Raw genomic sequence first — 17,311 nt, 5'->3', positions numbered from 1 at the left:
CAGCTACATAGGTTTCTTGTAGTGCTTTTGGTGTAAGGTAAGAAATTTTATGTTGATAGTCTCATGGCTTTCTACTATGAATAGTAGAAGCCAAACAATTTTCAGTGTCCCAAAATTGGATCAGAAAATGGAGTTTAAGTAATGAATAACAAAATCTTTTAAATAAGGATTTTCTGTGATTTTGTACTTTTTTCTCATGTTCCTCACATGAATGCTTTACAAGATGGATTAGAGTTTAGTTGACTGGATGAGAAGAGTTTGAAGCTTGTCATGGTATAAGACTGGAGTCTACTTCTTTTAGATGAATTTTTAAATGGCAGAATAAATAAAATGATATAAGAATATGAAAAGAGCTTTTAGTTCCTTGGAAAGAAGATGCTATTTGAATGCAAAGTATTATTCTTATTCTCATGGTGAAATGACAAAGGAATGTTCTTTTACATTATTTGTAAAGAGATTTCTCTCAGGACAGTGGCATTCATTGGTGGCATTCATATCATACCATAAAATGATTATACTTATATTGACTTACATTAAAATCATGTTATTGAAGTTTATTATGGCAGTGCCCTCCTTGCCAATCAAAATGTTCAGTTTTTATTTGATGATTTTGGGGAGAGAAATATAATATTCAAGCATTTCATCTCTAGTTCACAAAACAAACCAACAAGTAAAAATCCCCGAAGAACAAAGGAGATAGTATCGAAGGAATTCTTGTATTCTGAGTATCTGGATTAGATGACATTTTCATTCCCTTCTAATGCCAAGATTCCCTGATTCTGTGAATGACTTCCTTATAAAGTTCTACAAAGAATGTTTTCTTAATGGACTTCTGTGGGGATTTTTGCTAGGGCTTCAAGTGAGGTATTTTTATTTTTTTTGTTTTTATGTGTATGTGCTGAAATATCAACATTTTTAAAAGATGTGGGGTATGATATGTTCCTTCTACTTGGCAAAGAGTAAGAGAAAATTCAGAAACATTATCTTCCCAAGGGTTTGCTTGAAATAAGATCTCTATCAGTCTTACAAACGGGGTAACAAAATGCTTATTAAAGAATATAATTATTAGCAGCTGACATGGAAAGGCAAGAATTCTTCAATTTAAATTCTAAAGGAAGACCTCTTATGAAGAAAGCAGAGAAGCCTAATAAGCAATGAAGTTGATTTTCCATATTTTGTCTATTTTTCACATCAATGTAAATTTTTTCTTATTAGAATAACTTCCCAAAAGAAAATAAGAAACTTGGTATGATTGAAAATGATTGAAATTTGAAAATTGAAAATAAGAAACAGTATGATTGAAAACTTAGATTCCCCTATTCAAAAAAATTTCAGAAGCTCTCCCTACAACTCTAATTGCTTTAAACTGTTCACTTATAACTTCTAAATCCTCTTCTGTTTGACTTTTGTGTCCTATCTTTCACCCCGAGTCAGAGAAATCATTTTTGCTCAGATCTTCTTCTTCTTCTTCTTCCTCCTCTTCTTCTTCCTCTCTTCCTTTTCTTCTTCTTCCTCCTCCTCCTCTTCCTTCTCCTCCTCCTTCTCTTCCCCTCTCTTCTTCCTCCTCCCCCCTCCTTCTTTTTCTTTCTCTCTTCTTTTTCTTTCTTCTTCTTGTTCTTCTGTTCCTCTCTTCTTCTTGTTTTTCTTTCTTTCCTTTCTTCTTTATTCTCTTTTCCTCTTCTGCTCCTCTTCCTCCTCTTCCTGCTTCTCTTCTACCTCCTCTTCCTCTTCTTCTTCTCCTTCTCTTTCTTCTTCTTTACCTTTCTAAATTTTCACATCTTATTCTCCACCCTGCAGTGGTTAACAGTACTTCTTAAGGAAGTGATTTTCAACTCTTGTTTGTCTTCCTGAAAATCCGAGCTATTACCAACTCTTCATAATCTGTTCTGTTTCATGTGATATCTACTGTCTTTTTCAATGACAAGACCTGAATCCTCATGATTTTTTCTGATGTTGCTAACTGTCATTTGCAGCATATTGTATTCACTGTCTATCTTGGGGAAACAAATCTTTTTTTTTAACTTCTCTAAAGAGTTTCTTTATCTATAGATTAGGGAAGGCTGACTGGTGGAACAATAAGTGCCCTTCAACCATGACACTCTGTTCTCCTGACTGAGATTGTCTTTCCTAGGTCTCCTGAATGGGCTACTGGGTGGTGTAGTGAATAGAGTGCTAGGCATAGAGTTCTGAAGACCAGAATTCAAATTTACCCTTAGATAGTTACTAGCTGTGTGACCCTGAGCAAATAATTTACTCATCAGTTTACTCATCAGTAAAAAGAGCTGAAGAAGGAAAAGGTAAACCATACCAGTATCTTTGCCCAGAAAACCATGACCAAACAACAACAAAAGGTTTCCTGAAATAAAGTAAAATTTTCCTTCTTCATTTCATCCTTACACTCTTTCAGATTTCATTCCTCATAGCAGTAACACATTTTTTTCTTTTTATACAATGTGACAGATGTATCATATGCCTGTTATTGTTTTTTTCTTTCTTTCTACATTATCTAGTTTAGATTGTAAGCTCTTAGAGGGCAGGCTGATGTATAAGTTTTTTGGTGATAGTATGTACACATGAGTACTTAATAAATATTCATTTATGATGATGGCTTTGAGGCCAGACCAATTTGCCTACCAATTATCAGTGTTTGATTTTTAGCATCCTTGTAGCAGGTAAAGATGCTTCTTTCTGTCTTTCATTTTTTCAATTTACCAGATCTAAGGTACAAAAGAGTTCATTGACTGGATAGATTTTCCTTCATGGGCCGTGGAAAGCTAATGAACTTCATCATTGGCTGTGAAAAATTAATGATCTTCACTGTGAATATCTTAATTGTAAATATCTAGAAATATAATCATTTTAGAAATGTTGAGGCCTAATATGAAGATGGATTCATCGTATTCTCCCACAGATTCTGTATCTTTTATGGGGGAGAGGGGATGCAAAGAAAGAGAGAGAATAAAAGAGGGGAGAGAGGCATGGAGGAAGAGAGAGACAGAGACAGACACAGACAGACACAGAGAAACAGAGAATAGAGATCAAAAATGTTTTGGAATTCTCTTAATGACTTTCTATGGAAAGCACATAAACTTTCTTATAGAATTTATTAAAAGATTCTGTCAAGATTATAATGTATGGAAGTCTCTTTCTGGAAGTAACACTATAGACCAAGAAGTGAAGAGTATGAAAAGTGGAGATAGTTAGAATTGGGAGAGAGAGTTCCTTGACTCTGAGTTTTAGTTCAATGAATAACAGCTAGTACTAAGAAAATTCAGGCTAATTGTGATGATTATATAGGATGTGAATTTTTTTTCAAATGCTAAAACCAAATTTTATTTAGTAAAGAATTAGGTGGAAAATGAAGGGGAAAACTTTTAAGCTTCTGGTGGTCAGTACCATAACAAAAAATCCCTGATATGCTTGACCATATTACCATGTTAGATTTTCTTAAGAGATTCAGATTCTCCACATTAAAAGAACTCTATTTTCCAGGGCTTTAGCGCAGTTTGCACAGACAGGACTTAATTGCTCCAGAGCATGTTTCAATAGAAAGTCTGTCTACTTTATTTCAGGGCCCAGAGGTTCCCCCAAGACCGCCTGATAATAATTTGGTATTTGGAAGCTCCTGTATCACTGCAGGAATTAAAGGAGCCTAAATCCAGGCCTGATGGAGGAGAAGAGTTCTATGGTTTATCTGCAAATTCTGGCCAGACAACATCTTGACGTCACTCCTTAGCTTCTCTAACATAGCCAAGAAAAGAAGTTACCTTCCAAAGACAATACAGTGTGCTCTATTGACCATCCCCAACCAAGTAGTATGCCACTTTTAACTATAGACCAATCTCCTCGATCAATCAGGATTGCAAGATGATGGTGATGATATTAGCAACATGAAGTCTGGAGCTTGTCTTCTGTAGTTAAAACAGCTAGTCTGTTTAGGCCTAGCAGCTTCATCTGACAGCATGAGGTGGTTTCCCAGTAGGATTTGACAAATTTGGGTCAGCGAGTGGCCCCATTGCCACTTTCTCCTTGACTGCTGAGAAGGTCTTTTGCACACAGGGCACAATGGAAGCAGCCTTTCTGGGCTGAAAAGACTTAAGAATGGAGATTTGTCATACTTTCCCCTTTAGGGAAGGTGAATGTCTCAGACTCACTGTGCTCCTTCTGAAATTGTGTTGTTGCTTTTTGCCCCCTCTTGTCAGTGGAAACTCTAGTGTAGTCATGCAAATTAACCTGGATTATTTGTCTTTGCTGTATATTAATCATCATTGCAATATATGAATCCATCCTCATAGAGTATGGTATACATACAACTAGAGGTCAGTAATGCATTATAGCAGATAAATACTCAAACATTTTGGATTTTGTTCATTTTAATTCTATTTTCAGTTATGTGAATATTATTAAACACCTTCATCCTGAGCTCACATTTCATCAGATTCTATATTTCATATGTATATGTATATATATATATATATGTGTGTGTGTGTTTCCACACAGGCAGCATTCTTATTCTTCATTCTGCAAAGTAATGCAGACTCATAAGACATGGTTCAAAGCATGTTATGCTAAGATTAAGAAAATAAAAAGGCTGCTGGAAAGTAAGAATTGTAATAAAAGTGGAATTTAACACATAGGAAATTAATCCAGCCCTCTTTAATTGCCACAATTAGCCACTGTGACTGTGAAAGTGGAAGGAAAGGAGGCAAAATTTTGGTCAATGTGTAGTTTTTTTAAAAAACCTGTATGTCAGATAGCAACAGGTTAAGGAGATTTTTAAGCTTTTTGTGTGTCAAGGAGCCCTTTGGCAGTCTGAAGAAGCCTTTGGACCCTTTCTTCAAATGATGTTTTTAAATACATAAAATGAAATCTATAGGATTACAAATGAAATGAATTATATTGAAATACATTTATCAAAATATATTTTTTAAAAGATCACAGACTCTAGGTTAAGTACCCCTGCTTTAGAATCAACCTGAGGTTATATTTTTTAAAAGTAATAGAAATATGTGGAACTAAAATTTGCCTTCATAATTCAGAGGGAAGGCAGAAATCTCAAGGGTGACTCTTTCCACTATATCCCACTGCTCCTCCTAGAGGTAACAGAGAGACACTGAAACTTCTTGAATAGGAGAGTCATGAAGTCAAAATCAAAGTCTCTCAGAGTGGGAAGAGATCTCATACATTAACCCATACATTCCTCTATCACATGATGTTCCTCTCAATGGAAAGGTTCCCTTGTTATGCTAGTGTAGAATAAATTTCCAAGGACATTGTGGGAAATTATCAGAAAAATACTTAAAACTCTTGTGGGGGGAAAGAGAAGGAAAGCAGCTAAACTCATGCTGCTTGTTTATTTTTTCAAATGTTTTTTATTTTTATTTTTAAAAACTTTATTGAAAGGGTTTGTAACCAAGCCAAATGTGAAGATATTTAGGTCAGCAAACATTTATTAGATTCATACAGTGCCAAATGCATACTAAATGCTTATTGACTGAGTCCAAGAAATCATAATGATAGCTGAAGAGACAAAAATAATTTTTTAAAAAGCAGTTTTTATCTTCAACCTTCAAAAAAAGGTTATATTTTCATTGTAGAGTACAACATTTACATAGATAAGTACAAGATAATTCAATGAGCACTAATACCTAAGGTGGTCAGGGAAGTCTTCCCATTGGAGATATTCCCCAAATTGAACTTTGAAGGAAACTAAGGATGTAAAAGGCAGAGATGAGGAACGAGGGCACTTCAGGCAGTCCTGTGAAAAGTACAATGTTAGGAGATTGAATTCTGAGGTTAAGAAATAACAAGTGAGCCATTTTGGCTGGAATATAGAGTATATCAAAAGAAATGCCATGAAATAATTCTAGAAAAATAGACTGGAGCCAAATTGTGAAGGAATGAAAATGAAATGCCAAGCAAAGAAGGCTCAATGTTATCTTATAAACCACTAAAGATTCACAACAACTTAATAATAAAGAAACATTTGTTTCTTATCATTTAGATACAATAATCTTATCCCTGCCTTAATCAAAAAAATCATTCTTCTAGGGTATATAGAATTAACGTAGGGGAAAAAAACCCAAAATTGGATCCTGAACCTAATATCTATCATGAACTGGTGCTTGAAAGACATTTATATTAGAATCTAGAAAGCACTGATGATTTAAGGTCATCTTTAACCACTATAAGAATTATGAAGTGAGCACATATCGGTATTTCAATTCAAATTCTCCAAACCATCAGAAGCATCCTGAAAGAAATTTAATGGGTTCAATGTTCTAATACCTTTCTTCTGAATTTCCCAGGATGCACTCCTTCTGAGAAAGAATTTTTCAAAAGTATTGATATGATTTAAAAGGACCTTTTTTTTTTTTTTTTTGGTTGGTCACTCTTGCATGTGCTGGCAGATTGGAAAATAGGATAATCCCAGCAAACTCTGATACTGCAGAGTCACTTCAACTTGTTAAGAAGCTTCTTCCTCTTAGATGCTGGGAAATTTGAGTAGTTCCTTTGGTGGACTGAAACAGCAATATGAATAGAGATTGTGAAATCAGCCTGAGTTTTTCTTGGATGAAGTATACACTTTGAGTTTCTTATAATAAGACAGTGTTTGCCCTTGTGAAAATCTTTCTCTACCTTTAGGAATTTTGCTAACTCTAGGATTCTGCTATGATTTCTCTTTTTCTCTTTTACATACTATAGCCTAATAGTGTTCAGAGTTAAGGATCAAATAGTTGAGGCTACCTATCTAAGAACACAGAGCCAGGATTTGAATCTAGGTCTTCTGACTCCATTACAGAGCCTTGAAAATATGACATATGAAGTTGTATTGAAGGAACTAAGGATGTTTAGAGAAGGATGTCTAGATAAAAGAAGTTGCAGGGAAGTGAAGAGGAGAGTTATTGTTGTTTTCAGTTGTGTCTGATTCTTAGCGATCCTGTTTTGGGTTTTCTTGGCAAAAATATTGGAGGACTTACCTTCCCTTCTCCAGTTCATTTTACAGATAAGGAAACTGAGGCAAACAAAGTTATATTACTTTCCCACCCAGCTAGTGAGTGTCTGAGGCCATATTTGGACTCAAGAAAAAAGTCTTCCTGACATCAAGTCCACTGCCCTATCCACTACAACACATAGTGCCCTAGAGAGAAAATAGAAAATTTTAATTACTTAAAAGATTATCTAATAGGAAAAAAGGTTAGATCTGCTCTGTCTGATTACAAAAAGCAGAAACAAGAGCAATGGATAGAATTTGCAAAAAGACAGATTTAGGCCCGATAAAATCTCTAACAATTTTTCCAAGAGATTAATGAACTGCTTTGAGATATAGCAGATTCTCTCCTACTGGTAGTCTTGAAGAAAGACTGATGATCACTTATTAGGTGTCTTGTCTAGGAGATTCTTTTGAGAGTATGGATTGGCCTGGTTGGCTGCAGAAGTTTCTTCCCATTCTGAAATTCTGTGATTCTGATTCTGATCCCAAATCCAATGGACTTTCCATAATACCTTAAAATTTCTTATGTTATTGTTGTTTATTGTTCTTTCTTTAGGAGTTATCTTGATGGACAAGTAAGCATGTTTCTTTCTCTGTCAAAACCAGAAAAATTCAAACTCAAACATCTCAAGGACTTACACATGGGAGATACTAGTCTACTTCCTAGTAGTTAAAATTTAAAGATCCTTAAGACGTCATTAGACTCAGAGATGAAAAGGAATCAAGGTAGACTTAGTGGAAAGAAATCAGCCAGCCTATTGAATAATGCAATATAGCCTGTACCTTTGGTTTAGATTTTCATAAGATGCCTTGGTGGGAAAACTCTGATTTCTGGGGAGAGTGACTCTTGGGCTGTCTCAGCCATTCAGCATAGAGGAGAACAGTAGGACGAACTGATAAGGGAATAGAGATAATGTTGGTCAACCTTGGCAGGGTCTAAGAAAATTTCACAGTACAAATGCAATTTAGGAAGGCTTGATGATTCTGGAAATCTGTTCTTGAAGTCAAGTGACTTCATTTTACAAGTGAGAAAACTGAAGGTGATGTGATTTGTCCAAGTAAAATGTTAGGACTTCTGCATAAGTGTAGTACTCTTTTTTACTATACTATACTGCCTGTCAGTTGAATGATTAAGGCCATACCATCTACTAATGACCCAAGAAAGTGCAGGCTGCCTAAGGCCCTATAACATCAGATCTAATCAAAATATCTATATGCCTATTAAGGGAACCTGTTCATTAAAGAAAATTGTATGGCATATATAAATGAAGGCAGCTCCTTTCAACCATGAGGTTTTTATACAAAAATGTTGCTAATTATATTATGTTTCAGGGGAAATTGGAGGGAACATTAGAGAGCCTATAATGCAACCTCATCATTTTAAAAAAGAAAATTGAGGTCCACAGGGATTTAAATGAAGATTTATCTAAGTAAATCAGCAGGAATTTAATTCCAGGTTTTCTGATGCAAATCAAGTATCTGTTATACTTGGGGTTCTTAAACGTTTTTATGTTGTTACCCTTTTGGCAATGTGGTGAAGCTTATGGAGTCATCTAAAATAATACATTAAAAGAAATAAAATTTACAGGGTTATAAAGGAAACCAATTATAATGGAATAAGACTGTATTTTTTTCTCTACCCAAGTTCCATGACCCCCTGAAATTTATCTATGAACTCATTGTAAGCGCAAAGACCCTAAGTTAAATCTCCTAGCACAATACCATTACACTCAGTTGAATTTTTAGTAATTATTTTATTCATCTATCCACACTCTACTTTGTGACCAAAAGAACCTGCTAAAAGTAAGAAGATTACACATAGTAATAGGGCACATCAAGAATAACAAACTGGACCCTCCCCTGAATTCAGTCCCTAATCTCATTCATAATATTTTAACCAACTCAACTCATGAGCCATAGAGTCTCTCATGTGAGTTTGGCAACTGAGATATAAAAAAAAAAAATTCCTTCTGCTACACATGATTACTAATCTAAGAACTAGTAATACTCATACCTTATTCCACCAATTCCACCAATCTTAGCTTTTAAATTTTACTGATAGGCAATGATTAGACACACACACACACACACACACACACACACACACACAGGCTCTTGTCGTTTACTTAAATGGATTGATGCTTAAAAAAAAAATTACCTTGAAGCATTGAAGTAACATCAACAAGCATTTATTAAGTACCTTCTATACTCCAGCCACTGTGCTAAGCAGTGGTGATTAAAAAAAAGAAAATAGTCTCTGCCCTTAGGAAAGACATCATATGACCAACTTTGTGCAAATAGTATATAGGACAGCTACTTGGTATAGTGGGTAGTGTTCCAGGCATAAAGTCAAGAAGTCTCATTTTCTTTAGTTCAAATTTAGCCTCAAATTCTAACTATAGGACCCTGGATAAGTAATTTTTTCCTCTTTGCCTTAGTTTCTTCATCTACAAAATGAGCTGGAGAAGGACATGGCAAACTATTCCAGGATCTTAGCCTGTGGTCACAAAGAGTTAGACACAACTAAGAAAAAAAATACAAAATGACAACTTACAGGATAAATTGGAGCTAGTCTGAGAAAAAAAGGCAATAGGATAAAGGGTATCTGAGAACAGATTCTTACAGAAGATAAAAATGTTCCAGTTAAACATGAAGGAAGCCAGGGAATCTAAGAGGTAGAAATGAGAATGAAGAGAATTCCAGGCACAGGGTCTCACTGAAAAAATGCATGAGTTTAGGAGAGGGGATGTCTTGCTTTAAAAAAAAAAAAATTAGTAAGTCACTGCCATTGAATTTTAAAATAGGTGGAAAAAAATAAAGAGTAAAAATACTGGGAAAGTAGGAGGGAGTCAGGTTAGGAATGGCTTTAAAAGCCAGAGGATTTTGTATTTGATCCTAGCGATAATATTAAACATGCTTGTTTATATTATGCAGTGATAGAGGAGCTTCTTACCCCCTTCTTCATGCATCTTTTTTTTTTAGATACGGTGAGAGAAAGAAAGAGTTAACGAGTTCCTCTAGTCTTATTTCAACTCTTAAAATTTCTGTGATTCCTATTTAGATCTCTATTATTTCTGGTCTTGAAAACAGAAATTATTTTGGCTTCATCTGGACCTTACTATCAATGATGGTTATCTATATTTGGATACCCCTAAACTTACAGCTTAAGGGAGAAAGAATTCACATGCAAAAATGTAAAAAAAAATTATCTTCCAATGTACCTATTTCTTATGGAGAGTGGATAAATTCTGTATAATTTCCTAAATGCCATATTGAGTTTTATGTCTGAAGGTGCCTTGGCCAAATTGAGGACAGATGCCTGATACTTTGGCACAGACCATAGATTTTATAGACAGTGATTCAATATATTTATTGCTAGTACAAAAACTCTATATTATCTCCCAAAAAGATCTATGGAAACTAGCATTCCTCACTCCTCTTTGTTTATGTTCTGTCACTCCCTAAATTGAAAAAGTTGACAGGACTTCCCGAAAGGGAAACCATTTGGAAGAAAGGGGAGAGCAAGATGTCCTGAATCCTAATCTAAGAAACAATCTTTTGACATCAATTAAGACTTAAATTCAATAGAAAGGTTTTTTTAGGTGAATGTTTATTTTCTTTCTTTTTTAAAAAATATTTTTTCTTACAATTGGTGAGGCTTCATGCCCTTCTTGTTAGTATTTTCAATTGAAGGAAGATCTGTAAAACAAAGATGAACCAAAGGACTTGTGGGATCACAGATCTAGAAGGGATTAGAGAGATCACATAGTCCAATACTTTAAATATGAGAAAACTGAAGCCCAGAAATACAGGTATGGTTGAAGGCTTTTGAATCATAAAATGGCATGTGTCTGATAAACTTTTATTTTCTTCCCTGGTATTGGGAATGTCCTTTTCAATTCTTGCCACTTTTCCTCCAAAATGTTCTCCCCTTCAATTACTTTATTTTACAAAAGGAATTGTTATGGCTAGTCATGTCAGGCTGAAATTTTGTGCTTTATACTCCTCTTTTGGGCAGACTGATCTGGGTTGGAGTGTTCCAACTAATTTACATTTCAACCTAGATCACAATGAAGGTCAGAATGTCCCCACACAGTAACAAATGGCCTTAATATTTGCAGATGGAAAAATAACTTTTATCAGATCCATTCAACTAAACTGACAGTGAATGGAGATAGTTTTGGCATGTGATTGTGCTATCCTAGCAATCCAGTTATCCATGACGTCATTAATAGGAACAAAAAGTCTATGTAGGGCAGTGGTTAGAGAACTTGTTTTAGAATCAGAAAGACTGAGATTCAAATTCTTTTTCCAAACCATAATTACTAGATGACCTTAGCTAATTCACTAAAGTCCTCGGTTCCCCCAAGCAGCTCTCTAAGAGTCTAAGTCCAGAATAGTTGCATCTATACATTTGTAGAGCGAATTTTCTAACCCACACCTTCCTATTCCAGTGAAACGATGTGTCCTTATCCACTCCTACCCTGACCCTCATCCCTGCAAACAACAAAGCATATAAACATTTGTTTTTCTTTTGATCTCATTATTAAATGGGAAATCTTCATTACTTATCATAGTGAAGTTTAACAACAACAAAATTTCAGCAACTTTTTCTTATCTTTGTATCATATACCTTCATCTTTTTCTTAAACTTGACTTCAGAATCATGGGACTTTAGAACTGGTAAGGATTTTAGAGATCATCTAATTCAAATTCACTCTTTCTTTCTCATCATCTATCACCGCCCCACCCCAAACTTTGAAACTGAGATTCAAGGAGGAAATTATTTGTATTTATGCCCCTCTATCCCTATTAGTTCCTAAATTCCATGAGAACAGGGGTTGTTTTAATCTTCATATCTTTTCCTTACTTCCTAACATAAAACTTGCATATAATAGGTGGTGAATAAATATTTTTAATTAAACAGAAATGATTTACCAAGAATTCCACAATGACAAAAAAGCAAAACTTGTGCTAGAACTTGGTTTACTGCCTCTACCCATGTTCCTGTCATTATTTTAAGTTTTTGATTATATCTTTAAATATATATATATATAAAACATTAATAAAATTACTAGGGGAGGGACAAATTAGCAGATAATCTGTCAAAAAGGACTTATTAATGTTTTTTTTTTTTTTAAGAAAGACTGAATTCCTTCTTCTCACTTGTCAACTGGGGTTGTTCAAACCGGTGAGATTACTAAATTTTTATATAATTGGTGATTGCAGTTCAAGGTTAGAACTATATAATAGTTGTGATTGTACATGGTAATTGATGTCGTTAATATGCATTTCTGATTGATGATCATATGGAAAACAAGAATTCACAATTGGAGATAAGTGAAGCAAAACAAAGAAAGCATGAATTTCTTTCTATCAATTCCTCACACCTGTGTCATTTAGTTTTAAATACAAAGGCCTTTGTTTCCAAATTGGCAGAAACAAAAAGGATTGGCTTCATGATAGGTCTTTTTCTTTTCTTTCTTTCTTCCTTTCCTCCCTCCTTCTTTCTCTTTTCCCCTTCCTTCCTCCCTTCTCCCCTTCCTTCCTTCTCCCCTTCCTTCCTTCTCTCCTTCCTTCCTTCTTTCTTCCTTCCTTCCTTTCCTTCTTCCCATCTTCCCTTTGCTATGCTCCCTCCTTCCTCCCTTCCTTCCTTTCCTTCTTCCCTTCCTTCCTTATTCCCTTTCTTCCTCCTTTTCCTTCTTTCCTATCTTCCTTCCTTCCTTTCTTCCTTCTTTCCTTCCTTCCTTTTTTCCTTTCAGTGAGAGTCAGTCATTGATAAATGTCATTGCTCCTACTGGAATAATAAAAGCATGGTTTAGGAGAAATATCATCCAAATTTTGGGGCCAAATCTTTGATTTTACAAGCTACTCCTACAGTTTGTTGAATTGAATTGGATGAAAGACAAAACCAAGAAAAAAGAAAGGAAAGCTCACAAACAAAAGCAAAACAAAATTAGTTTCAAGAAGGTTAAAGGCCATTGTTATAGACCTGTCCAAAGTTCTCTAGTAGGATCTTAGATCTAGAGCAGGAAAGGACCCTGAAGGTCATGTAGTCCAACCTCTTCCCAGCGCCAAATTTCCCTCTCCCATTTGATAAAGGAAACCAAAGCTCTAGAAGGTTAATGGACTTACCCAAAATTATGAGGTAAACATCAGAAGCAAAATCTGAATTCAGTTCTTTCAACTCTAGAATCAATGTGCTTTCCACTGTTCTCTGTGAACCTATTCCAAGCACAGATCCATTTGCTTTCCTATCATGTAACTTTGGGCAACTTCTTTTCCATCAGGGAAATTACAAAGTTCAGAATTTGCCATTCAAATATGAAACATCTGATCATACTCTCTCTTTATTGCTCCCTGAGCTTCAATATTGCTGTTTGAAGAGGGCACCCTAACCCAAGCAGAGTAGAGCAATTTCTCCCTTGCCTAAACAGCCACTTTTTTTCCAAAGCTCTTATCCTTTAATAAATGTTCCTGCCCCCTACTCTAGAAGCAAGCACAACCCTCAGGTCTCCCTAATTCTGTGACTCATAGTCACCTAGACTGCCAAGATCTAGCCGAGGACACCTCTTACTCAGTTGTGCTGATCCCCACAACTTGCTGACTTTCCTTATTTTCAGCATCTCTAGAAACTAGCAAAGTTTTTTCCTCTTGTGTACATTGAGAAACAGGGACAAGCCTCCTCAAAACTTATTTGTCAGCATCAAAGGTAATGTTAGAGTACTCTTGAAATAAACCCAGTACATTCCAGAATATTCAGCTGTAAGCCCCATATGACACCCTCCTCACTTTCTTATATGGTTTGTATTCTAACTTGGGCAGTAAGATGATGAGGTGCAACTTTTAGGAGAAATTTAGCAGTAATTCTGGTCCTGCCAAGTTTAGATAGCACAAGGTAAAGTAGAAGATTGTAATTGTTAGAAAAAATATAGGCCCTGATTTGTAGCATTTGTTGATTCTTCAATATAAATGTTCATACTGAAAATTTAACAATCAGTCCTGGGTTTGAGCTAGCTCCCAGCAACCTTCTAAATCAGGAAACTGTGAAGCCAAACCCCACCTCTGACACATCCTCACTGTGTGACCCTGGGTATAATTATTTAATTTCTCAGTGTCCTAGTCACTTTTTTAAAACTATCAATTGTACATAGATGAATGAAATCACAGCCCTAGCTCATAAAGAAACTGACAAAAGCAAGAAAAAATCCATTTAGCAGAAAGACATGATTTCTGGTCCTTGGTCTGTCTCTCCATAACACTGTATTCCTAGAAGTTGGCTTAATGTGTGAATGTCCCAATTTTGCCTCAGTTTCCTAATTTTTAAAATGAGGGAGGTAGACAAAAAGATCTATAAGACCACTTTTAGCTCTCAATTTCAAAAGATCATAGTCAGGTTCATAGAGACCTTTGAAGTTATTGAATGGAAGCCTGTTCATTTTACTAAAAAGAAAACTGAAGTCCAGAGTATTTATCTACTTACTTGCCCAACATCACACCAGTTAAATCAATGGTAGAGCTGGAATTTAAACCTAGATCCCCTTTTTTGAAATCCAGCACCCTTTGTACCCATACCCCTCCAATAGTGAAATTTTATTTGGGGAGTGAGGGAAGAGGCAGAGGGAGATGAGGACACGGTTTAGCTTAGGATTTGTCCTACCTTCATGTCTTGCAGAATGATGGATGTATAATCAACAACTCATGTCATTCTAAGAAGTTAAATGACAGTCATTACAAAATGTTAAAAAGCTTTTGTCATTTGTAGACATTATTAAATGTTTACTGGCAATTTTGTAGACATCTAATGCGTCTTTCATTACAAGTTCAATTAAAAGAAATAATCCTAGTGATTTGACTGCCTGGTCTTCTTTAATTATGTTTCCACTGTGGATTTGGAGGTGGGGCTGGGGTGAATAGCAGAAAACACCTCTTACTGCATTAAGTTACAGGCACAGTCTGTAAGAACTTCCAGTGACACAGCAACACAGCAATATTTTTTCTTTTCTTTTTTTTATGTGTGTTTTTTGTTTTCACATCACTTTTATTTCTGAATACATGCCTTCAATGAGCCTTCCTTTCAAGATGAAATGCAAAACAAAGAAACAACACACAAAAACAGTTCAGCAAAATTAACTAATGCTTCAAGTAATTGTGTTAATAATACCTTATCATGATTCAAGAAGGTTTTGAAACTTAAATTCCTTGCCACTCATTTTTCATAATATCCACACTATGATCATATCTCTGCAAACCTGTGATGTTAAAACTTTACCCATCTCCTCTATTTAGTCTTCTAAAAGTTCTCCAGTTAAAATTTATAGAGATTCAAATTTAGATATAATGATACTTTGTATTAAGTGAGTCTGGAAGGAGAAAGCCAAGAGAATAAGAAATAGGTAGAGTAAAAGAGGGAGAAGTTTTGGAAGAAATTAGAACAGAATACTGAATGAGCTAATTTAGACTACAAGGAAAAGGCATCAAAAGCTAGAGGCCATGAATGGAAAGGAGAGTGGGACAGAGAGTTGGGATGGAGGACATTGTGATGAGGACTGATGCATAGGAAATTAAGAAATTAGTGGAGGGAAGTTTCTGGTCAAAGGACTGGGAAGTGAGAAGAATCTGACCTAGGGGTCAGGTGGAATTGAAATGAAGTTTCTCCTTGGAATTTAGGGTTGGACCAGTAAGGATTGAGGTTATAGGTCCAAGCTGACCAATCAGGAACAAAACACAAAATGAAACGGAATGGGAAAGCATGGTTTAAGCTCTTCTTGTGAGTCAAGCATTATGTTAAGTGCTAGAAAAACAAATTCAAGAAAACAAGAGAATTCCTGGATTCAAAGAGTTTATATTCTAATATGGTAAGACATTACATAAAGAGGCATGGGGTCTTGAAGGAAAGATTTTGATAGAGTTGGCAATTATTGTGCTTTAAGGCTGTTACAGTAGAAAAGGATTGAGGTATTTCACATGAAGATGGCAAAGATGGGACCAGGATACATTTGGTGAATACTCATCAATCAGAAGCCATGGATTCCAGGTTTAGAGCTGAAGGTGGAGATTGAAGTATAAATGCATGGAAGCATGAAAATGGCTTCTAAAGCCTAAGGGATGACATGTTCCATCATTCTAGACAACTAGATAGGAAGGCAGCAAATTGAATTTGGAATCAGAAAAGCCTGGATTAAAATCCCATATCAGAAACTTAATTAGCTTTATGATACTGGGCAAATCACTTAACATCTCTCAATCCTTGGTTTCCTAATCTATAAACTGGGGGGGGGGGGAGAAGAGATAATAGCTATAATACTGGTATTATAGAATCATTGTAAGGATCAAATAAAATAATTAACGCAAAATTTTTTGAAAACTCCAAAGTACAGTATAAGCATTAGTTATTATTGTTGAATAATGGGTTCAAATAATGGGGCAATCTGTTCTGTATGTAGTTTTTGTTCTTAACATTACTTTGCACTTGGGGGTTTATATTCAAACAATTAACTGAGCAGGATGTGCCAAAGGAGATACTGGAAAAAGAGAGATTCTGAAAAAGAAATTAAAGAAAAAGGGCTTATTATTTTAGAGAACTCCCCCTAAATAATTCTGAATTGCTTGCTGCATAGAACTTTTCTAGAGTAAGGGATCTTAACCTTTTTGTGCTAAGAACAATTTGGAAGTTTGGCAAAACTTCTCAGAATAATTTTTAACACATAAAATGCCAAACGAAATCCATAGAATTACAAGGGAAACCAAGTATATTGAAATTTTGTAATCAAAATATACCTTTTAAAAGTTCCTAGGCTTTAGGCAAATAATTCTTATTCTAGAAAAATGCTTCTACCAGACAACTGTCTCTTTCTGTATTTTCTGGTTAGCCAGACAGCAATTTGTAGTTACTCTCACCAGTAAGTTTCACTTAGAATTAATACTTACCTGACTCTTCTCCTTCAACTCCTACAGAGATTCTGGTAATTTACTGGCTTATTTCCACCATCTTTGAATACCCTACATTGCTCAGCCCTTAGACATTAATATAATTTTATTTTCTGTGAGTTGCTTGCCAAGCTTCAAGATTCATGTGTCCTGTTTTCCAATCCTAATCTACCTCTCTTTTTACCCCCTTAGCACTCTGCTTTGTGTGATCTGGAATGTGACAAATTGGTTCCCTTCTTTGATTTCAGCTTCTCAGATGCAGTTTAATTTAATGCAGGTACTTGTCCCTCCTCACCACCGGAGAAGGATTATTGAGATGATCCTGTCAATTTGATCCATTTCATTCTTAATTTTTGCCTGGGTTGAATGAATTTGTGTAAACCAATC

General features: G+C 35.3%; 1 protein-coding gene across 4 annotated transcripts in view; it reads left to right on the top strand.

Annotated features, from left to right (window-relative positions):
- Positions 1-17,311, top strand: part of NTRK2 (neurotrophic receptor tyrosine kinase 2) — a 414,741-nt gene that overhangs the window by 235,953 nt on the left and 161,477 nt on the right. The window contains exon 13 of one of the 4 annotated variants that reach the window (XM_051966163.1): positions 3,573-4,422. The exons of the other annotated variants lie outside the window; for them this stretch is intronic. Within the exon in view, the coding sequence (XP_051822123.1) occupies positions 3,573-3,601 (29 nt within the window). The 3' untranslated portion in view covers positions 3,602-4,422. Of the gene's footprint in view, positions 1-3,572; positions 4,423-17,311 lie in introns of those variants that run through there. 4 annotated transcript variants of the gene reach the window in all.

This window comes from Antechinus flavipes, chromosome 1 (assembly GCF_016432865.1).
Source record: "Antechinus flavipes isolate AdamAnt ecotype Samford, QLD, Australia chromosome 1, AdamAnt_v2, whole genome shotgun sequence".
Taxonomy (NCBI): Eukaryota; Metazoa; Chordata; class Mammalia; order Dasyuromorphia; family Dasyuridae; genus Antechinus; species Antechinus flavipes.
Note: the sequence above shows the minus strand (reverse complement) of the source record. Positions and strands in the feature narration are given on the sequence as shown.